The 25,418-nt window shown below is 37.8% G+C and overlaps 1 protein-coding gene across 7 annotated transcripts in view; it reads left to right on the top strand.

Annotated features, from left to right (window-relative positions):
• Positions 1-25,418, top strand: part of NUBPL (NUBP iron-sulfur cluster assembly factor, mitochondrial) — a 101,876-nt gene that overhangs the window by 58,177 nt on the left and 18,281 nt on the right. For all 7 annotated transcript variants that reach the window (XM_068109902.2, XM_078774698.1, XM_078774699.1 and 4 more), the window contains 2 exons: positions 20,589-20,682; positions 23,335-23,420. In XM_068109902.2, coding sequence (XP_067966003.2) covers positions 20,589-20,682; positions 23,335-23,420 — 180 coding nt within the window. The remainder of the gene's footprint in view (positions 1-20,588; positions 20,683-23,334; positions 23,421-25,418) is intronic.

Here is a 25,418-nt window from a genome sequence, read left to right as displayed (position 1 = left end):
AATTATCTGAAAAATAACTAGCCTCCCAAAACCATTTCCCTGCAAGAGCGGGGTTAGCCTTGCGGTCCACATGACAATCTTTTTTATTTTGCTCTATCACCTCCCTTTGAGCAATAATTTAATTGGTGTGATTCCCATATACCCACTCCTGGTGGAGTTCTGTTCACCTGGTCTGCAGAGCCGTGATCCAATCTTCACCAGCCCCCAATCACCTTCTTATCACAAAACAACAGTCCATAACTAACCACTTTTCTTTATTTCCCGTCTTTTCCATCAACTTTTATAATCTTTTCCCCTCCCTTTCTTAGCAAACCTTGCAAAGTCACTTGTCATTGACAAATGATCCATATAATTCGACTTTCCTTTAACATCTTCGCACTTTCCATGACCTTCTTCACACTTACTTTAACCCTTTTCTTCAGACACAACCCACATGAGTTATGAATACAATTTCCCCTTCCAGGCACGTGTCTAGTCACTCACAGAGTGTCCATAAGACAACGTCATCATATTTCACAGAACTCCACCACTCTATTAAATCCTAAGCATACCCAATGGGCAATCCACGAAAAAATCAAAGCATTTTCAGTCCCCTTTTTCCCATATACTAGTCAATGTAAGTCAGCCAAACATAAACAAAGAGGTTCCAGCGAGTTGTGACCTCCATAACTCTAAACAACTCCGCTGGCACCTTTTAAAACAAACTTTCCCAGTCACTTACTAAAATAAAGTGCAGCTCTTGTCCGTAGATATACGTTAACCAAGGTTACATGAGACTTGACAACAATAGAATTTGGCTACCTACAGAAAAAGTACCTGCACAACACATTTACAAACCAATTCGTCCCCTCGTATTAGGGAACGTCACAAATGTTCCACCACAATTTACAGCAGGTGACCACCCACCTGCCTTCTGTCGAAGTCCAGTTCAATTTCCATTCACAGACAGACAGACAGACGAACCCCCAACGTACTAACAGGATGGTCTCACAGAGGCCATTCCATTCAAATCTGTAGGCTGCCACGATTCTTCCCGCCAGGACACACCATCATAGTCCCCATAGTCACACGACACGTCAGCAGACACAGTGAATGACATTCAACATCATAACAAACGCCGCAGAAACTGCTCCTCCTTGATCCATATCTGCAGACGCAGTCAGACACACCCAGTTGGACAGACAGACTGGCTCCACATTACAACTGCAAACATCCGAAATGACAACAGCTAACACCAAATATTTATTGTCCCCCTTTCAGGGAAGTCAAATCAACCACCATTAAAGCACAAAACAGAAAACGACCATATACTCAGAGTATATGCCATATACTCAGAGTGAGACCCGAAAATCAAGCAGACAGACCGACAATCGAACCTGTCTTTCGACACTGCCGAACGACAAGTTCGCAGACACTGAGGGAGTGACATTCGACCCCCAGTAGATACCGCGGACACCGCTTTGGTCCGCACCAGCAACTCCCTCAAAATCAGTGTTCAGAGACATGACTCCATAGACAGCCAGAAAGCCAGACAAATACGGACACACACACACAGAGATTAATATATTTTTACAGATTAATATACAGAGATTAATAGATTAATATAAACAATTAATATATTGTCCACATTCATCTTGGTCAACCCAACCCATTCTGGCTCTCCCCAAGAGCTCTGTGTCCGGACAGACAGACAGATAAACAGACCGGTGAAACCATAACCATCCATTCTTCCGATTGGACTCACGTCAGCATCACATGTCATTTTTGCCTTCATTCGACGCATTCTGCCATCCCAAATCGGCCAAATACAAGCCCCGGCCATGCCGTTGAATAAACACCCTGTCGGTCGACAGCCTATTATTTTTGACTTTCACTCCCATTCTCCCTTGCTACATCTGGAGAGCCGTTAATGTGGGGATGTAATTGAACACTTGTTTTAAAGCCCTGTCTACACATGCTCTCCATAACATTCTCATTATTCCCTGCCAATTTTACTCATCCGGATTGCCCAACGCCCGTAGGCAATTTGGGGAATCCCTTGTCAGTCAATGACACACATCAATGACACACACACAATAAACACAAATACACGCTGCAATGACAGATCATTCATTCCCTTATACACAAATACCATGTGACTGACCTTTCATTCTCCATACAATACAGTATAAATTCATGCACACTCATGCACACTTCAATCCTACTTACCTGTGAACTCTAACACATCCAGTGCGTAGCTTAACTTAAAATACTCATTATTCTACCTTTCTTGGGCTAGTCCCTCCTGGTAGTCCTAAGATCGGGTCGCCCCCCGATTCCTAACCTTAAACGCAGTTCTCACGCCGGAGTAACTTAATACCTATTATAATCTATCACCCACATATGGGTCTACCTGCTTCCCACGCAGGAAGCTTACCTCCTTATCCCGGGCGCCCTGTATAATCGATTCATTACCCACTGCTGCTCTGGTTTAAACTAAATTTGGTTCGGAATGCAAGCCAAGTTGTACAGCCGACAGAGGTCCACACGTCCAAGCAAGGCGGGAGGCTTCAATTTCGAGGTGCAAAAATGCGTACCCACCAAATTAGATGCCGGCAGGCCTCCCTCCCGACCTGGAACGTGAGGATCCACCTCGTCTGCACACTTGGATGTATCCCACTTCTGACACCAAAATTGTCGAGATCGAAGACCTCAAGGGAAGGAAGAAGAAGAAGAATCAGAGGAAGAAGAACAACAATGTTTAATAAAATCGATTATATACACACGTGTGGAGCGAGGCTCGAGAATGTACCGCCTACACGCAGCGGACAATTCCTCAAGACACTCGCTGAAAAATAAGTGGAAAGGCATTTCATTTATAGCAAAATATTAGACAAGAATCTGCGCTAAAGACATAGCACTACTGGGCAATAAGGACAACACCTCCCATTGTCCCGTCCTATAGAAGGTCAAATTTAGACAACAAGATGTAAGCATAATGATAGGCTACGCTTTTTTTGGCTATCTATCTAAACATATCAGACCCGAGCGCAGGCCGAAGTAAATATTCTTATACACTAGGCTAAATGGTAGATGAAGATTGGATACGTCCTTGGTTTAGGAGACATACTAAACACTACGAAGATATATAATTAATTATTCCCTTTGTGAAGGAGGCGTTTGGATGACATCTTTTCCTGTACGTGGGTCGAGAGCATTTTATCTACTGTTTGGCACATTCATTCAAGGACTAATTTACTAGGCTAAGGATCCACCCTGCACGTTGAGCCTCGAAACCACTTTTTGTCCACTCGCCTCTGCCTGCAGCTGAGTTCAAATCAGTTTCCAGAAGCACGATATATAATTTCAGATGTTATACTCAATTGAGTCATGGGGTTTAAACCCTAATGGCTGACATGTGTATCATATATTATATGCTATGTGTATGATCTATTTTTGCATATCTATTTTGCAATGAACTTGTACAATAAACATGCTATTTCATGGTATGTCAGGGGAAAAAGTAATAATTAGTTGTCTTTATTGTGTGTGTATGGTCTGAGTAATAAATGACTGGTTTATATTACAATGGAAAAAATTATTATTTTAAATACAAATTAAATCAATACATGTATACACAAACAAAGTTCTTTGTCAAAGTAAAATCTTTAACACAATAAAGTAATGTGCAGAACTAAGCTGCCAGGCCACAGCTCCCTTCTTGGGAGGCATAGCGAATTATAGTTTCAGTTGAAAAGTTCGACGAAGTGTACTCCTTGAGAGGTATGTGACTACTGATGCTGACGCACGATCGCGAGCCTTTAGATCTGATCGAGCGACCCATCTCACGACTGGCTGCGATTGGCTGCGATCGATCGTGCGAGTGGTCGCAGGTCGCCACGATTGATCGTACAATCGGTCGCTGATCGCCACCACTAGTCGCACGATTACCTACGATTGATCTTGCGATCGATCTACTCCAATCGTTGGTGATCGCACGACCACGCTTACCACCAATCGTACGATGACCTACCACCAGTCTTAAGAGCAATCACAGTATGCGATCGCAAATGGAGATCATAGCAAACATTGCCGATTGGTCGTACCCCGGCCAAATTGCCACCAATCGCATGATCCAGAAAACGTACGATCCAGTGTGACTGAGGCCTAAACTGGAGAAAATCATGCAGATGATACACTTGTGCCTTTCAACTGAATGATTGGATGGTGTATGTCCAAATGACAAAATAATGTGCACCTTTTGCTCTCGAGAGGAGAAGACAAACAAATTAGACTCTATCCTGATTGCAATTCATCTACAAATTTTGCAGTACTATTAAAAAGTATTGTAACTCTTGGGATGGTCAAGTATGGTTGTGAAAGGCTCAAATGAATGAAAAATAGTTATATGCATAGAAGCTCCTTCCTTGACAGATTGAAGGGAATTTCAGGGAACGATTTATTGACATGGATGGTCATACAGGTGACACAAATAACAAAACATCGGCTGTGAGATTGCACAAATTAGTTACTTCTTTGACCTTTCTAAGTGAACTCCTTAATTTTTAACTTAAAATTTGTAACATTACACTGATAATAAATGTAAAATCTTAAAACCCAAAAATTGCACATTTTCATGAATACATGAGAATTGTTATTAAATGTGCACGAGGATGGAGTCTAATCACAATGCGTTTCTCAACCGACTTATCCCTGACTCTCCACAATTGTCCAATGAGAGGTGTCTATTCGTTCATCACAAACACGGAAGTTATGTAGCATCAAAAGCATTTCCCTCCATATCTATTATCCCTTAATATTGTCATGTCTGTGTCATAAGCCTGGTTTGTCATAAGCCTGGTGTTGGCTTAGTGGCTAGGGTGCCAGCTTAGGATCCTAGGATCCTGGGTTCGAATCCCGGTCGATCGCTGAATTAACGCCAGGGGGGTTGACTCAGCCTGTCATCCTTCCGAGGTCGGCTAATTGAGTACCAGCTCACTGGTAATTTCCTGTTTGTCGTAAAAGGCGACAAACAGGGTTGGCGGTAGGAAGGGCATCCGGCCGTAAAACATTGCTTCAAAAAGGGGACCAACAAAAACAACAACAACCACGTTGCCCAAAAAAGGCCAACCCCCACTTTGCAGGGAAAAATGGCCTCTAAAGGTGGTTTTTTTTTATTGTCATGTCTGCGGCCGATGAACACCAGCCTTGGACGAATTGCCGGACAGTCTTTAATTCCGAGGCGAACTCCGAATAATGGTGGTACTTTTTGGCGTGTGCAGGATGGAAGGCAGCAAGGTGCTTACCAGCACGGAGCTCACTGGGTTTATACTCAAACCCACAAACAGAGAAACACACACGACAATAAAATGCAACAATAATTAATTTTGTGAAAGTAAATGTAATGAATAAAAAATGAACGGTGAGGTAAGTCTAATATTTCCTACTTGAGGATCCTCCACTCAGACACAGAGACGAACAAGGGAAAAGTTAATAAAAATAAACGGTTTTGTTTTATTCAGCTAGTACTCAGCTTTGCATCTCAAATTGCCTCTAGGAACCTGGTGGTTGTTGAAGTCCATGCAGCCATCCGCACGGGAAACGCTCCAACAAATGGCACCGAAAATGCCCAGGCATGGGCAGGCAGCCACCCGGCCCTTCCTTGCTTCCACCGCCAAGCGAGACGCGGCTCTCTCGTCCCCCGAAAAGCACCACAGTCGACAACACCCCGTCCTTCAATTTTTCATTAGTTGCAAAGCTCCGACAAGTTCACTTCACGAACGCACCCGAGACGAAAGCGACCGCCTCTGACCAAAACCAGAACGAGAGAGAGACTGAGCGATTCTTCTTCCTTCTAGCTCTCGTCATTAAGGCATAGTTTACTCGCCTATCGAGAATGTTCGCGCTTGCAGGGGATGATTGCTGTTGTTGTTGTCGTTGACGTAACAAGGGTTTTTATGGACCGTCTTGTTGTAAAAACGTAGGGAAAAACCAAAGGGAGCAATCATATACCGGGGAAACTAATCTTAACCCCTATCTGTATAACACAATCTCTACCCCCCGTGTGAAGACACATAAACAATCTTAAGCTCACAGTTTTCCCCTACTTAAATACATCGAGATTGGCTTCCTACTTGCATGGGTTCCATGCTACCCTACAAGTTCTATCTCCACCATGGTATTTCATCACCTACCCCCACAAACGTAGCAATATGAAATATATCCCTTGATATCCTACAAAATAGATACCATGTGTCTCTTTACGATTTCCGATTTATAATGTGGGTAATTTTGTGATTAATAGTCAAAGTCTTCTTCTTCTTTACGATTAGTCGTGACGTCGCACCAGGAAGTTGACTGCCACTTCCATATTGTTTACGGGTTACATCAAGGAACAATTTAACTAAAACAGCAAATAATTTTCGAATTTCTACAAATATGTCTAGTCGATGCTTCCTTGGTGGTTGTAGTAATACAAACCGAGACTGATTAATTCTCCACTAATGGCCAAAATATCTGAGTGTTACCAGAAATTGGACGTGGTTTGTCCGAAATAACCGAGTGTGTATCGGGTCTACAAAGTATTCACTTTTGTGCTAGGAACATTTTAAAGAGAACTGTTATGGACCAACGGATGGCTAGGTCCTGTGGTGATCCCCCACATTTGGGGAGGATGCCCTCACGATTAATCGGAAGAAACAGCTGTCGCTCATAACTGTAACACCATCTCTACTCAGCTACCAGCACTTGCTCATGGCGATTTGAGCGGTGAACCAAACACCTGTGTTGGCCTGCCGGTGACTGATCTCACCGCCCCACCATCCATCTCTCCCCCCCCCCCCCCCCCTCCACTGGGGTGGGACATCGACACGACATGGACAAAAAACAGCACGACACGACGGTCGGACACGGCATGGATACAACGGTAGGACATGCCACAGCATGACCACAGACACAAATGGCGTCTTGAGGAAAGTATGAAACAGAAAGATCATGTAACATACAGGAACTTGGTCAGCTTATTATGGTGGGACAAAGCATTCGTTGCCAATTTGGTGGGTGGTGTCCGAGTGGGCTTGGGCAGAGTCAGGGCTGTGTCCATATTTATGCTGGAGTAATATAACTGATTTGTCGATTAATACAAAATCCCTGATAAACCGTCGATTTGAACGAAAAGTGAATATGTGAGTGAACATGCGAAAGTGAACGATTGAACCAAACCTACCAATCTGTAGTGAACATGCGACCGGCGTTTTCATCTGCACCACTAACACCACCATCTTCACAAACACCATCTTTGTCTGAATTGCTCGCACATGGCTCAAAACGATATGGCTCCACAATTCCCCTTCAAATTTGACCGTGATTAATGATTTTCAATGGTTTTCAGAAAACAAAATTGTGTTTGGGTTCCCTTTTAAGGTCACAGTTGTCCATAAGGAGAATCTTCCTTTGCTAGCCAAAAGAGGTTTCTATCTAACATCGGGAAGAAAAGAGAGGCTAAACAAGTACAAATACATTCAAAGTACACCGCCCCATGCCAAATAATTAAATATGCTGCAGCGCGGCATTGCCGGGGCGCCCGGAAATACCGCAGTGCAGCTCATTGAGGCTGCATTGGGAGGGAGAGGTGTACACTAATTGATTGATTAATTGTAGAATTAAAATCAATAAAAGATTATCACAAAATATTTTCATAATCAATTGGCTAATCGCATAACTAAACCACTAGTGCTTCATCCGAAGATGTATCTTTTAGAAATTTAATTAAATAAGTCATTTATAAAAAAATTAAATAATTAATTGATTACTCAATAAATAATTAATAGATGAAATGATTAATCAATAAATCAAAAATATCCTTGATAGCCACATCACTTGGTCACTCGTGTCCAAATATTAGCTTCCCAGCTCAAAAGGTGCCTGAGATATTGGCCAAATGAGAAAGAAAATAAATAAATGATTAATAATGAAAATAAATAAATAATAATCATAAAAAAATTAAATTATTAATCAATTTGGTCAGAGAACACATAAACTACCACTATTTCATCAGAATCTGTAACTTAAAAAATAAAAAAAATTTGGTCATTAATCGAATAATTAAATAATTAATCGATTAATTGATTAATTAATAAATCAAAAATATCCTTTGCAGCCAAATCACCTGGTCATTGGCATGTCCAAATATCAGCTTCCTAACTCAAAAGGTGCCTGAGTTAATGGTCAGAAGAGAAAGGAAATTTGATTAATTAAATAAGTACTTAATTAATCGCTAATAATTAAATAACTCCTCAATTTATTGATTAATCAAAAAAAATATATACCGTTTTTGACAAAGGACTTGCTCACTATTGTGCCGAAATTTCAGCTTCCTAGCTCAAAGGATGGCTGAGATATCGTCCGGACAAACAAACAAGAAAGAAAACAAGTACACATACATTCAAAGTACACCGCCCCATGCCAAAGAATTAAATATGCTGCAGCGCGGCATTGCCGGGGCGCCGTCGGCGCCCGGCAATACCGCAGTGCAGCTCATTGAGGCTGCATTGGGAGGGAGAGGTGTACACTAATTGATTGATTAATTGTATAATTAAAATCAATAAAAGATTATCACAAAATATTTTCATAAATCAATTGGCTAATCGCATAACTAAACCACTAGTGCTTCATCCGAAGATGTATCTTTTAGAAATTTAATTAAATAAGTCATTTATAAAAAATTAAATAATTAATTGATTACTCAATAAATAATTAATCGATTAATCAATAAATAATTAATAGATGAAATGATTAATCAATAAATCAAAAATATCCTTGATAGCCACATCACTTGGTCACTCATGTCCAAATATTAGCTTCCCAGCTCAAAAGGTGCCTGAGATATTGGCCAAATGAGAAAGAAAATAAATAAATGATTACTAATGAAAATAAATAAATAATAATCATAAAAAAATTAAATTATTAATCAATTTGGTCAGAGAACACAAAAACTACTATGATTTCATTAGAATCTGTAACTTAAAAAAAAAAAAAAATTTGTCATTAATCAAATAATTAAATAATTAATCGATTAATTGATTAATTAATAAATCAAAAATATCCTTTGCAGCCAAATCACCTGGTCATTGGCATGTCCAAATATCAGCTTCCTAACTCAAAAGGTGCCTGAGTTAATGGTTAGAAGAGAAAGGAAATTTGATTAATTAAATAAGTACTTAATTAATCGCTAATAATTAAATAACTCCTCAATTTATTGATTAATCAAAAAAAAAAAAACGTTTTTGAGAAAGGACTTGCTCACTCTTGTGCCGAAATTTCAGCTTCCTAGCTCAAAGGATGGCTGAGATATCGTCCGGACAACCAAGAAAGAAAACAAGAAAGAAAACAAACAAGAAAACAAAAAGAAAACAAACAAGGAACCAGAGTGAAAACTGAGTACTCTCTTTCAGCGTGCGTCACTGCCGAGCCCCCTTTGGTGCCCGGCAATGACGATTTGCAATGCCTGGAGATGGCATAGGAAAGGAGCAGTGTACAACAAGAAAACAAGAAACCAAGAAACCAGAGTGAAAACTGAGTACTCTCTTTCAGCGTGCGTCACTGCCGAGCCCCCTTTGGTGCCCGGCAATGACGATTTGCAATGCCTGGAGATGGCATAGGAAAGGAGCGGTGTACAACAAGAAAACAAGAAACCAGAGTGAAAACTGAGTACTCTCTTTCAGCGTGCGTCACTGCCGAGCCCCCTTTGGTGCCCGGCAATGACGATTTGCAATGCCTGGAGATGGCATAGGAAAGGAGCGGTGTACAACAAGAAACCAGAGTGAAAACTGAGTACTCTCTTTCAGCGTGCGTCACTGCCGAGCCCCCTTTGGTGCCCGGCAATGACGATTTGCAATGCCTGGAGATGGCATAGGAAAGGAGCGGTGTACAATAATCATAAAAAAATTAAGTTATTAATCAATTTGGTCAGAGAACACATAAACTACCACTATTTCATCAGAATCTGTAACTTAAAAAAAAAATTTTTTTTTGTCATTAATCGAATAATTCAATAATTAATCGATTAATTTATTAATTAATAAATCAAAAATATCCTTTGCAGCCAAATCACCTGGTCATTGGCATGTCCAAATGTCAGCTTCCTAACTCAAAAGGTGCCTGAGTTAATGGTCAGAAGAGAAAGGACATTTGATTAATTAAATAAGTACTTAATTAATCGCTAATAATTAAATAACTCCTCAATTTATTGATTAATCAAAAAAAAAATACCGTTTTTGACAAAAGACTTGCTCACTATTGTGCCGAAATTTCAGCTTCCTAGCTCAAAGGATGGCTGAGATATCGCCCGGACAAACAAGAAAGAAAACAAGAAAGAAAACAAGAAAGAAAACAAGTACACATACATTCAAAGTACACCGCCCCATGCCAAATAATTAAATATGCTGCAGCGCGGTATTGCCGGGGCGCCTCTGGCGCCCGGCAATACCGCAGTGCAGCTCATTGAGGCTGCATTGGGAGGGAGAGGTGTACACTAATTGATTGATTAATTGTATAATTAAAATCAATAAAAGATTATCACAAAATATTTTCATAATCAATTGGCTAATCGCATAACTAAACCACGAGTGCTTCATCCGAATATGTATCTTTTAGAAATTTAATTAAATAAGTCATTTATAAAAAAATTAATAATTAATTGATAACTCAATAAATAATTAATCGATTAATCAATAAATAATTAATAGATGAAATGATTAATCAATAAATCAAAAATATCCTTGATAGCCACATCACTTGGTCACTCATGTCCAAATATTAGCTTCCCAGCTCAAAAGGTGCCTGAGATATTGGCCAAATGAGAAAGAAAATAAATAAATGATTAATAATGAAAATAAATAAATAATAATCATAAAAAAATTAAATTATTAATCAATTTGGTCAGAGAACACATAAACTACCACTATTTCATCAGAATCTGTAACTTTAAAAAAAAACATTTTTTGGCATTAATCGAATAATTAAATAATTAATCGATTAATTGATTAATTAATAAATCAAAAATAGCCTTTGCAGCCAAATCACCTGGTCATTGGCATGTCCAAATATCAGCTTCCTAACTCAAAAGGTGCCTGAGTTAATGGTCAGAAGAGAAAGGAAATTTGATTAATTAAATAAGTACTTAATTAATCGCTAATAATTAAATAACTCCTCAATTTATTGATTGATCAAAAAAAAAAAATACCGTTTTTGACAAAGGACTTGCTCACTACTGTGCCGAAATTTCAGCTTCCTAGCTCAAAGGATGGCTGAGATATCGCCCGGACAACCAAGAAAGAAAGAAAACAAGAAAGAAAACAAACAAGTACACATACATTCAAAGTACACCGCCCCATGCCAAATAATTAAATATGCTGCAGCGCGGCATTGCCGGGGCGCCTCCGGCGCCCGGCAATACCGCAGTGCAGCTCATTAAGGCTGCATTGGGAGGGAGAGGTGTACACTAATTGATTGATTAATTGTATAATTAAAATCAATAAAAGATTATCACAAAATATTTTCATAATCAATTGGCTAATCGCATAACTAAACCACTAGTGCTTCATCCGAAGATGTATCTTTTAGAAATTTAATTAAATAAGTCATTTATAAAAAATTAAATAATTAATTGATTACTCAATAAATAATTAATCGATTAATCAATAAATAATTAATAGATGAAATGATTAATCAATAAATCAAAAATATCCTTGATAGCCACATCACTTGGTCACTTATGTCCAAATATTAGCTTCCCAGCTCAAAAGGTGCCTGAGATATTGGCCAAATGAGAAAGAAAATAAATAAATGATTAATAATGAAAATAAATAAATAATAATCATAAAAAAATTAAATTGGTAATCAATTTGGTCAGAGAACACATAAACTACCACTATTTCATCAGAATCTGTAACTTAAAAAATAAAAAAAATTTGGTCATTAATCGAATAATTAAATAATTAATCGATTAATTGATTAATTAATAAATCAAAAATATCCTTTGCAGCCAAATCACCTGGTCATTGGCATGTCCAAATATCAGCTTCCTAACTCAAAAGGTGCCTGAGTTAATGGTCAGAAGAGAAAGGAAATTTGATTAATTAAATAAGTACTTAATTAATCGCTAATAATTAAATAACTCCTCAATTTATTGATTAATCAAAAAAAATATATACCGTTTTTGACAAAGGACTTGCTCACTATTGTGCCGAAATTTCAGCTTCCTAGCTCAAAGGATGGCTGAGATATCGTCCGGACAAACAAACAAGAAAGAAAACAAGTACACATACATTCAAAGTACACCGCCCCATGCCAAATAATTAAATATGCTGCAGCGCGGCATTGCCGGGGCGCCGTCGGCGCCCGGCAATACCGCAGTGCAGCTCATTGAGGCTGCATTGGGAGGGAGAGGTGTACACTAATTGATTGATTAATTGTATAATTAAAATCAATAAAAGATTATCACAAAATATTTTCATAAATCAATTGGCTAATCGCATAACTAAACCACTAGTGCTTCATCCGAAGATGTATCTTTTAGAAATTTAATTAAATAAGTCATTTATAAAAAATTAAATAATTAATTGATTACTCAATAAATAATTAATCGATTAATCAATAAATAATTAATAGATGAAATGATTAATCAATAAATCAAAAATATCCTTGATAGCCACATCACTTGGTCACTCATGTCCAAATATTAGCTTCCCAGCTCAAAAGGTGCCTGAGATATTGGCCAAATGAGAAAGAAAATAAATAAATGATTACTAATGAAAATAAATAAATAATAATCATTAAAAAATTAAATTATTAATCAATTTGGTCAGAGAACACAAAAACTACTATGATTTCATTAGAATCTGTAACTTAAAAAAAAAAAAAAATTTGTCATTAATCAAATAATTAAATAATTAATCGATTAATTGATTAATTAATAAATCAAAAATATCCTTTGCAGCCAAATCACCTGGTCATTGGCATGTCCAAATATCAGCTTCCTAACTCAAAAGGTGCCTGAGTTAATGGTTAGAAGAGAAAGGAAATTTGATTAATTAAATAAGTACTTAATTAATCGCTAATAATTAAATAACTCCTCAATTTATTGATTAATCAAAAAAAAAAAAACGTTTTTGAGAAAGGACTTGCTCACTCTTGTGCCGAAATTTCAGCTTCCTAGCTCAAAGGATGGCTGAGATATCGTCCGGACAACCAAGAAAGAAAACAAGAAAGAAAACAAACAAGAAAACAAAAAGAAAACAAACAAGGAACCAGAGTGAAAACTGAGTACTCTCTTTCAGCGTGCGTCACTGCCGAGCCCCCTTTGGTGCCCGGCAATGACGATTTGCAATGCCTGGAGATGGCATAGGAAAGGAGCAGTGTACAACAAGAAAACAAGAAACCAAGAAACCAGAGTGAAAACTGAGTACTCTCTTTCAGCGTGCGTCACTGCCGAGCCCCCTTTGGTGCCCGGCAATGACGATTTGCAATGCCTGGAGATGGCATAGGAAAGGAGCGGTGTACAACAAGAAAACAAGAAACCAGAGTGAAAACTGAGTACTCTCTTTCAGCGTGCGTCACTGCCGAGCCCCCTTTGGTGCCCGGCAATGACGATTTGCAATGCCTGGAGATGGCATAGGAAAGGAGCGGTGTACAACAAGAAACCAGAGTGAAAACTGAGTACTCTCTTTCAGCGTGCGTCACTGCCGAGCCCCCTTTGGTGCCCGGCAATGACGATTTGCAATGCCTGGAGATGGCATAGGAAAGGAGCGGTGTACAATAATCATAAAAAAATTAAGTTATTAATCAATTTGGTCAGAGAACACATAAACTACCACTATTTCATCAGAATCTGTAACTTAAAAAAAAATTTTTTTTTTGTCATTAATCGAATAATTCAATAATTAATCGATTAATTTATTAATTAATAAATCAAAAATATCCTTTGCAGCCAAATCACCTGGTCATTGGCATGTCCAAATGTCAGCTTCCTAACTCAAAAGGTGCCTGAGTTAATGGTCAGAAGAGAAAGGACATTTGATTAATTAAATAAGTACTTAATTAATCGCTAATAATTAAATAACTCCTCAATTTATTGATTAATCAAAAAAAAAATACCGTTTTTGACAAAAGACTTGCTCACTATTGTGCCGAAATTTCAGCTTCCTAGCTCAAAGGATGGCTGAGATATCGCCCGGACAAACAAGAAGGAAAACAAGAAAGAAAACAAGAAAGAAAACAAGTACACATACATTCAAAGTACACCGCCCCATGCCAAATAATTAAATATGCTGCAGCGCGGTATTGCCGGGGCGCCTCTGGCGCCCGGCAATACCGCAGTGCAGCTCATTGAGGCTGCATTGGGAGGGAGAGGTGTACACTAATTGATTGATTAATTGTATAATTAAAATCAATAAAAGATTATCACAAAATATTTTCATAATCAATTGGCTAATCGCATAACTAAACCACGAGTGCTTCATCCGAATATGTATCTTTTAGAAATTTAATTAAATAAGTCATTTATAAAAAAATTAATAATTAATTGATAACTCAATAAATAATTAATCGATTAATCAATAAATAATTAATAGATGAAATGATTAATCAATAAATCAAAAATATCCTTGATAGCCACATCACTTGGTCACTCATGTCCAAATATTAGCTTCCCAGCTCAAAAGGTGCCTGAGATATTGGCCAAATGAGAAAGAAAATAAATAAATGATTAATAATGAAAATAAATAAATAATAATCATAAAAAAATTAAATTATTAATCAATTTGGTCAGAGAACACATAAACTACCACTATTTCATCAGAATCTGTAACTTTAAAAAAAAACATTTTTTGGCATTAATCGAATAATTAAATAATTAATCGATTAATTGATTAATTAATAAATCAAAAATAGCCTTTGCAGCCAAATCACCTGGTCATTGGCATGTCCAAATATCAGCTTCCTAACTCAAAAGGTGCCTGAGTTAATGGTCAGAAGAGAAAGGAAATTTGATTAATTAAATAAGTACTTAATTAATCGCTAATAATTAAATAACTCCTCAATTTATTGATTGATCAAAAAAAAAAAATACCGTTTTTGACAAAGGACTTGCTCACTACTGTGCCGAAATTTCAGCTTCCTAGCTCAAAGGATGGCTGAGATATCGCCCGGACAACCAAGAAAGAAAGAAAACAAGAAAGAAAACAAACAAGTACACATACATTCAAAGTACACCGCCCCATGCCAAATAATTAAATATGCTGCAGCGCGGCATTGCCGGGGCGCCTCCGGCGCCCGGCAATACCGCAGTGCAGCTCATTAAGGCTGCATTGGGAGGGAGAGGTGTACACTAATTGATTGATTAATTGTATAATTAAAATCAATAAAAGATTATCACAAAATATTTTCATAATCAATTGGCTAATCGCATAACTAAACCACTAGTGCTTCATCCGAAGATGTATCTTTTAGAAATTTAATTAAATAAGTCATTTATAAAAAATTAAATAATTAATTGATTACTCAATAAATAATTAATCGATTAATCAATAAATAATTAATAGATGAAATGATTAATCAATAAATCAAAAATATCCTTGATAGCCACATCACTTGGTCACTTATGTCCAAATATTAGCTTCCCAGCTCAAAAGGTGCCTGAGATATTGGCCAAATGAGAAAGAAAATAAATAAATGATTAATAATGAAAATAAATAAATAATAATCATAAAAAAATTAAATTGGTAATCAATTTGGTCAGAGAACACATAAACTACCACTATTTCATCAGAATCTGTAACTTAAAAAAAAAATTTTTTTGGGTCATTAATCGAATAATTAAATAATTAATCGATTAATTGATTAATTAATAAATCAAAAATATCCTTTGCAGCCAAATCACCTGGTCATTGGCATGTCCAAATATCAGCTTCCTAACTCAAAAGGTGCCTGAGTTAATAATGGTCAGAAGAGAAATGAAATTTAATTAATTAAATAAGTACTTAATTAAACGCTAATAATTAAATAACTCCTCAATTAATTGATTATTCAAAAAACAAAAAATACCGTATTTGATAAAGGACTTGCTCACGACTGTGCCGAAATTTCAGCTTCCTAGCTCAAAGGATGGCTGAGATATCGTCCGGACAACCAAGAAAGAAAACAAACAAACAACCAGAGTGAAAACTGAGTACTCTCTTTCAGCGTGCGTCACTGCCGAGCCCCCTTTGGTGCCCGGCAATGACGATTTGCAATGCCTGGAGATGGCATAGGAAAGGAGCGGTGTACAACAAGAAAGAAAGAAACCAGAGTGAAAACTGAGTACTCTCTTTCAGCGTGCGTCACTGCCGAGCCCCCTTTGGTGCCCGGCAATGACGATTTGCAATGCCTGGAGATGGCATAGGAAAGGAGCGGTGTACAACAAGTACAGATACATTCAAAGTACACCGCCCCATGCCAAATAATTAAATATGCTGCAGCGCGGCATTGCCGGGGTGCCTCCGGCGCCCGGCAATACCGCAGTGCAGCTCATTGAGGCTGCATTGGGAGGGAGAGGTGTACACTAATTGATTGATTAATTGTATAATTAAAATCAATAAAAGATTATCACAAAATATTTTCATAATCAATTGGCTAATCGCATAACTAAACCACTAGTGCTTCATCCGAAGATGTATCTTTTAGAAATTTAATTAAATAAGTCATTTATAAAAAATTTAATAATTAATTCATTACTCAATAAATAATTAATCGATTAATCAATAAATAATTAATAGATGAAATGATTAATCAATAAATCAAAAATATCCTTGATAGCCACATCACTTGGTCACTCATGTCCAAATATTAGCTTCCCAGCTCAAAAGGTGCCTGAGATATTGGCCAAATGAGAAAGAAAATAAATAAATGATTAATAATGAAAATAAATAAATAATAATCATAAAAAAATTAAATTATTAATCAATTTGGTCAGAGAACACATAAACTACCACTATTTCATCAGAATCTGTAACTTTAAAAAAAAACATTTTTTTGGCATTAATCGAATAATTAAATAATTAATCGATTAATTGATTAATTAATAAATCAAAAATAGCCTTTGCAGCCAAATCACCTGGTCATTGGCATGTCCAAATATCAGCTTCCTAACTCAAAAGGTGCCTGAGTTAATGGTCAGAAGAGAAAGGAAATTTGATTAATTAAATAAGTACTTAATTAATCGCTAATAATTAAATAACTCCTCAATTTATTGATTGATCAAAAAAAAAAAATACCGTTTTTGACAAAGGACTTGCTCACTACTGTGCCGAAATTTCAGCTTCCTAGCTCAAAGGATGGCTGAGATATCGCCCGGACAACCAAGAAAGAAAGAAAACAAGAAAGAAAACAAACAAGAAAGAAAGAAACCAGAGTGAAAACTGAGTACTCTCTTTCAGCGTGCGTCACTGCCGAGCCCCCTTTGGTGCCCGGCAATGACGATTTGCAATGCCTGGAGATGGCATAGGAAAGGAGCGGTGTACAACAAGTACAGATACATTCAAAGTACACCGCCCCATGCCAAATAATTAAATATGCTGCAGCGCGGCATTGCCGGGGTGCCTCCGGCGCCCGGCAATACCGCAGTGCAGCTCATTGAGGCTGCATTGGGAGGGAGAGGTGTACACTAATTGATTGATTAATTGTATAATTAAAATCAATAAAAGATTATCACAAAATATTTTCATAATCAATTGGCTAATCGCATAACTAAACCACTAGTGCTTCATCCGAAGATGTATCTTTTAGAAATTTAATTAAATAAGTCATTTATAAAAAATTTAATAATTAATTCATTACTCAATAAATAATTAATCGATTAATCAATAAATAATTAATAGATGAAATGATTAATCAATAAATCAAAAATATCCTTGATAGCCACATCACTTGGTCACTCATGTCCAAATATTAGCTTCCCAGCTCAAAAGGTGCCTGAGATATTGGCCAAATGAGAAAGAAAATAAATAAATGATTAATAATGAAAATAAATAAATAATAATCATAAAAAAATTAAATTATTAATCAATTTGGTCAGAGAACACATAAACTACCACTATTTCATCAGAATCTGTAACTTTAAAAAAAAAAAAGTTTTTGGCATTAATCGAATAATTAAATAATTAATCGATTAATTGATTAATTAATAAATCAAAAATAGCCTTTGCAGCCAAATCACCTGGTCATTGGCATGTCCAAATATCAGCTTCCTAACTCAAAAGGTGCCTGAGTTAATGGTCAGAAGAGAAAGGAAATTTAATTAATTAAATAAGTACTTAATTAATCGCTAATAATTAAATAACTCCTCAATTTATTGATTAATCAAAAAACAAAAAATACCGTTTTTGACAAAGGACTTGCTCACTACTGTGCCGAAATTTCAGTTTCCTAGCTCAAAGGATGGCTGAGATATCGTCCGGACAAACAAACAAGAAAACAAACAAGAAAACAACCAGAGTGAAAACTGAGTACTCCCTTTCAGCGTGCGTCACTGCCGAGCCCCCTTCGGTGCCCAGCAATGACGATTTGCAATGCCTGGAGATGGCATCGGAAAGGTGCGGTGTACAACAAGAAAGAAAGAAAACAAACAAACAAACAAACAAGTACACATACATTCAAAGTACACCGCCCCATGCCAAATAATTAAATATGCTGCAGCGCGGCATTGCCGGGGCGCCTCCGGCGCCCGGCAATACCGCAGTGCAGCTCATTGAGGTTGCATTGGGAGGGAGAGGTGTACACTAATTGATTGATTAATTGTATAATTAAAATCAATAAAAGATTATCACAAAATATTTTCATAATCAATTAGCTAATCGCATAACTAAACCACTTGTGCTTCATCCGAAGATGTATCTTTTAGAAATTTAATTAAATAAGTCATTTATAAAAAATTAAATAATTAATTGATTACTCAATAAATAATTAATCGATTAATCAATAAATAATTAATAGATGAAATGATTAATCAATAAATCAAAAATATCCTTGAAAGCCACATCACTTGGTCACTCATGTCCAAATATTAGCTTCCCAGCTCAAAAGGTGCCTGAGATATTGGCCAAATGAGAAAGAAAATAAATAAATGATTAATAATGAAAATAAATAAATAATAATCATAAAGAAGTTAAATTATTAATCAATTTGGTCAGAGAACACATAAACTACCACTATTTCATCAGAATCTGTAACTTAAAAAAAAAAATTTTTTTGTCATTAATCGAATAATTAAATAATTAATCGATTAATTAATTAATTAATTAATCAAAAATATCCTTTGCAGCCAAATCACCTGGTCATTGGCGTGTCCAAATATCAGCTTCCTAACTCAAAAGGTGCCTGAGTTAATGGTACGAAGAGAAAGGAAATTTAATTAATTAAATAAGTTAAGGGGACTTACTTACCCTAACCTAACCCTAATACCCTAACCCTAACCCTAATAATAGTATACCCTAACCCTAATAATTAAATTAAATAAGTACTTAATTAATCGCTAATAATTAAATAACTCCTCAATTAATTGATTAATCAAAAAACAAAAAATACTGTTTTTGACAAAGGACCTGCTCACTACTGTGCCGAAATTTCAGCTTCCGAGCTCAAAGGATGGCTGAGATATCGCCCGTACAAACAAACAAGAAACCAGAGTGAAAACTGAGTACTCTCTTTCAGCGTGCGTCACTGCCCTTTGGTGCACCCTTTTGTGCCCGGCAATGACGATTTGCAATGCCTGGAGATGGCATAGGAAAGAAGCGGTGTACAACAAACAACCAGAGTGAAAACTGAGTACTCTCTTTCAGCGTGCGTCACTGCCGAGCCCCCTTCGGTGCCCAGCAATGACGATTTGCAATGCCTGGAGATGGCATAGGAAAGGAGCGGTGTACAATAGGTTAGAGAGAAGTTTGGGATGGAGGAAATGCAGTTGGGATTAAATAATAGTGATATGTACAATATATTAAGATGAAGAGGGTTGTGAAAATTTTGTAGTAGACCCCTTAGGGTAAATGAAATCTCACGTACAGGTAATACAACCAAAATTGAGGTGAGAAATTGTTTTGAGATTGCGGGTGATTGCCATCTTGAGTATGACGGTTCACATGAGCAAGTACTGCAAGTTGTAGAAATGCCACATATGACCCTCTCTGTTAGAAGCGCTTGCTCTTCAACGCTGCCTGTTCACTTGCATAGATTAACCAAGACTCCCCGATTTCCAGTGTCAGTAAGAATATGCCTCCACCGTAGACCCCATTTACCTCCTCCCTGGACAATTGCAGACTTCCATTGAAAATCAATTTGTGAGGGTTTGGTGTGAAAGAACCACATGATGCAACAGGGTATCAATAACAGCTGCAATAAAAGTTGCAAAATAAATTAATGATAATAATGATAAACTTTTTTTTTTTTTTTTTTCTCCTTTGCACCAACGTGCTGTGTGTGTGTGTGTGTGTGTGTGTGTGTGTGTGTGTGTGTGTGTGTGTGTGTGTGTGTGTGTGTGTGTGTGTGTGTGTGTGTGTGTGTGTGCTCTTGCTTGTTTGCAGGTTAGCTGGGGCCCTTTGGACTACTTGCTCGTAGATCTACCACCTGGCACAGGTGATGTGCACCTTTCATTGTGCCAGCATGTCCCACTTTCAGGTATGATTTTCAATAACCTATCTTGCATCCTGGCATTTTTATCATTGCAACTTTGAAAGTGCCCGAGGCTTTGGAAGTTTTCAATAACTTTGGAAGTTATTCCTACTTGTGACAAGGATGAAATGATTAGATTTTGGTGAAGATCCGGATTCGGATCCGGCGACTAGAATTTTTTCAGTGATTCTTCACCATTTGGAGATAGGGCCAAAAACGATACATAGCAGGATATCTCAAAAAGTTGTGGACGGATTTGGATGAAACTTGGTGGACCATTTGGGTGTCTGACAGTGACAAGGACGATTCAATTCTGAATATGGTTTCGGATACGTGAATTATTGAATTTTTCAAGTGATTCTTCACCATTGAGAGATCGGGCAAAAAGCGATATATATAAAAATATATATAATAACCACCTTTAGAGGCCATTTTTCCCCGCAAAGCGGGGGTTGGCCTTTTTCGGGCACCATGGTTGTTGTTGTTTTTTTTTTTGGTCCCCTTTTTGAAGCATTGTTTTACGGCCGGATGCCCTTCCTGACGCCAACCCTTTTTGCCGCCTTTAATGACAAACAGGGAATTACCAGTGAACTGGTACTCAATTAGCCGACCTCGGAAGGATGACAGGCTGAGTCAACCCCCCTGGTGTTAATTCAGCGATCGACCGGGATTCGAACCCAGGATCCTAGGATCCTAAGCCGGCACCCTAGCCACTAGCCCAACACCAGATATATAACATATATAAACAAGAAAGAGCAATCAGAGATTGCAAACCCTCGCCAGGATGTATTTTCAGTGTTTTTTAAGGCTTTTGTGTTAAAAAAAAATGGCGACCGAACCACGTGACCGATGACGTCATCATTTTTTTTTCTCCACTAATTTATTCCTAGATTATGCTCAAGAAATTTCATCTTGATCGGATGAAGTTTTGTATCTGTCATATTATGACGTCATAATGGAGGCACATATGACATCATCATGAACATGTTTTATTCCACAAGGAGAGTTATTTACAATGAGCCATGTCTCAATTTTTTCTATTCAGCACTTTCGGAGATATGGGGGTGCAAATTTTTTCGGTTTTTCCAAGATGGCGGCCGAACGACATTACCTATGATGTCATAATTATCATTAACAAAAATTATACAGTAATTGTACATTAACAAAAAAAACAAAGTACTTACTTTTTCCACATGCGAAATTTGCATTTATGTTTATTTAAATTATACAATGGACTACAAAATGTAAATGTACCATCATATTTGTTATATTATATCACCTTTATCTATCAATATTGTTGAAATGAAGATCAAATAGCTGTATGTTGAAATATGTTGAAAAAGTCCAAACTTTACACGGGGTGTATTTACTTTTTCATGTGACTGTATATAATAACTCCACCACGCTGCAGCGCGTCAAGTACGAGACGCCCGATTTTTTTTTTATTGCTTCCGTGTTTCTTTATTTATTTACCATTGCGCTTCAGCGTGTTTGTCCAGGCCATAACTTTCTACCATTTGAACTTTTTGTCATCAAATCTTCAACAAACCTTTGTTATGAGAATATGCAAAACACAAATTAATAAAATGTATGAATTTTTTTTTTTAACTGTCGCTTTTGTCAAGTTTAGTTCGAGTACAAAGTGCATGTAGACTGGCTTTGCATTTTGAGATGTTTGCTGGTTCAGCATTTGTATTGGTTCACGAGTTATCAAGTGACCCTATATTCGTCGTGTGTGTGTGTGTGTGTGTGTGTGTGTGTGTGTGTGTGTGTGTGTGTGTGTGTGTGTGTGTGTGTGTGTGTGTGTGTGTGTGTGTCTGTCCACAGCATAACTACCCGATGAGATATCATCCGATGTTGATGAAACTTGGTTGGGAGGTTGATATCATGATCTAGTTGTGTCCTGCCTAGAGTGGGCGTATTGCGCCCATTGTGGGCGGAGCCACGCCCGTAAAAGATGTCTTTTTATGGGGTAATCGAGTTCAAGCTACATCTTCTCCGAGGGGTTTGGTGGAATCTGACAGGGGTTTCGATATTTGGTTAGGCCAATGTCACGTGTCTAGCCCCACAGAGCTCGATTTTTCATTTTCACCCCAAGGTCAATGTCACAAGGTCACGAAGTTTAGGAAAGTCGATTTTTGATGGTTTTATTACATTGTTTGCTTCCTGATAGGGTGAAATGTCATACATGATCTTATATTATCACATACATCATGAAATACAAGTTTTCCAACAAATTTCAGAATCTTCAACCTTTGACCTTTGAAGGTCACAAAGGTCAAATTTTCAAAGTTGTCGGAATCGAACCGAATTTTTGGTATTGTGTAGCTAACTAACCTCATAACTGATTATACATTATTTTCTATCTCATTTAAAGGTCAGTAACCTTCGTTTTGACATTTCCGGGCCTGTTTCGGTTATAGTCCGTCCTTTGTCATTGAATACCGCTCGCTCGTGAACCATCGTCGTCTCCTGACTTGTTTAAACATCATTCATTAGTCACTCCATACTTGCTGAAACTTGCTTTTATATTTAATTGCCTTTCAAAGTGAATTTTGGATTTCTTCTTTTTTAAGTTTTGTGATCCCATAATTGGGTAGTTTAACTTCATCATTTTTTTTCAGTCACAAACTTTCCTGCCAAATCTTCCCACCCCAGGTGCAGTTATTGTAAGTACACCTCAGGACCTGGCTCTAATCGACGCGAGGCGTGCTGCGGAGATGTTTCGTAAAGTTGGTGTTCCGGTGTGTCTCACTGCCAAACACAAACACACATTGTCATGGCAAACACTTTTTATTTATGGATAATAAACGGAAACAGGATGGACATTGGACAGGCAGAGAAAAAAATATATCAAAACACAAATTATATGGGACGGCTTTTCTTCGAAGCACTTTTTCAAATTAATATTTGCCAAGTCGATGCTTGCAGAGGAGTTCACAGAAAGAGTAAAATATAGTGTGATGAAATAATGGAAACACTTTTTGCTAACAATAGTAAGTGGCATGCATGGCACAATATAGTCGAGGTTTTTGGAAATGTAATACTGGAGTTTGACACTAAATTTGATAATAAAAAAAGCAGGAACAATATTTTAAATCGTTTTTTGCAATTACCTTTTCAAAAATAATCTCACTATTTGATTTAATAAGCGTCTATAGGACAAGTTTAACCACAAGTAGGAAAAATATGTTCTTTGAATATATATATATATATATATATATATATATATATATATATATATATATATATATATATATATATATATATATATATATACAGACTTGGCATTTAATATGGAATATTTTTTTTTTCTTGACTTGGGTTTGCTTTCTTAACTCAGTATATCAATCTGGTGAGTTTATTTTACACTTTGGTGATTTGTTTGTTAAAAGAACCATGTCACTGATTGTCTGTCGCAGCAAGAAGTCAACAACAGGATTATATCACAGGTGGCGTGGCAAAATGTACGGACAGGTGCATTTGATGATTGGCTTCACAGTCGGGTATACAAGGGTTGTTGCGTTCTGTATTAGTGGAAAACAACTGCTGCACATCTCCAAAACTTATTGCCGCTTCCTCTGGAGATGGTCCGTCAACTCAACATTGCTGTTTGTCATGGAGTGGTGGCTTTACGAAATTACGGCATGAAACAGCGTGCTATTGCTCGGCAGTATGGCATCATTCAAGGTCAGGTGTCAAAGATCCTGAAACGAAATGCTCAGAGGGGTGTCCCTACTCCAATACCGAGGCTAGGACGTCCACGCAGAACCACCAGGAGGGATGATCGCCAGCTGCACCGGTTAGTCCGCAATGGCCGTACCAACTCAGCTAATCGGCTAAGGGCTGAGTGGCAGCAACTGACAAATGTGCCTGTATCCAGAAGGCTAGTGAACCAATGACTGGTTCAAGCAGGCTATCGTGCCAGGCGTCCCCTGAGAAAGCCACGCCTGACCAGACAACACCGCCAGCGCCGATTGCAGTGGGCCAGAGAGCACCGTCAATGGCAGCCAGGACACTGGAATCACGTGACCTTCAGTGACGAGTCTAGATTTCTGGTCTATCGTCAAGATGGCCGCGTCCGAGTGCGCAGACAAGTGCATGAAGCCTACAACAAAGATTGTATAGTGCCAAGAGTCCAAGCTGGAGGTGGTGGGGTGACCGTTTGGGCTGCTTTTCATGCAGGGGGCAAAACTGACCTGGTTGTTCTGAATGGAGACCTGAACCAGTTCAAGTTCAGGGCCATTCTGGAAGAAACATTGCTTCCATTTGCTCGTGCAGCCTTTCAAGGAAACTTTGTCTTCCAAGATGACAATGCACGGCCTCATCGTGCTCGCATGATCCAACACTTTCTTGCTGACAGTGGTGTAGAGCATATGGAGTGGCCTGCCATGTCCCCGGATATGAATCCGATAGAGAACTTGTGGGCAGAATTAACGCGTCAAAGCGACCACTTGGACCAGCAGCCGACCTCTGTGCGTGAATTGCAGCAGGCTATTGTCACTGCATGGCAAGCAATTCCTGTCCAAACCTTGGCAAATCTCGTGAACAGCATGCCTTAACGTGTACGTGCTCTCCTGAATGCTTGTGGGGGTTACACGAAGTACTGAACTGTAATTTTACTGTCCGTAATCCCAGTCGTAATTTAACTTTTGTTTTTGTTAAAAAAAATTTGGGCTTATGTGCAAAATAAAGAGATACTTCTGGAAAACGTACAGAAGTTTAACACAGTACTGTCCATG

The sequence above is a fragment of the Myxine glutinosa genome, chromosome 3, assembly GCF_964187855.1.
Source record: "Myxine glutinosa chromosome 3, kmMyxGlut1.1, whole genome shotgun sequence".
NCBI classification, from domain to species: Eukaryota; Metazoa; Chordata; class Myxini; order Myxiniformes; family Myxinidae; genus Myxine; species Myxine glutinosa.
The sequence above is the reverse complement of the archived record's forward strand: the minus strand, read 5'-3'. Positions and strand labels throughout refer to the sequence as shown.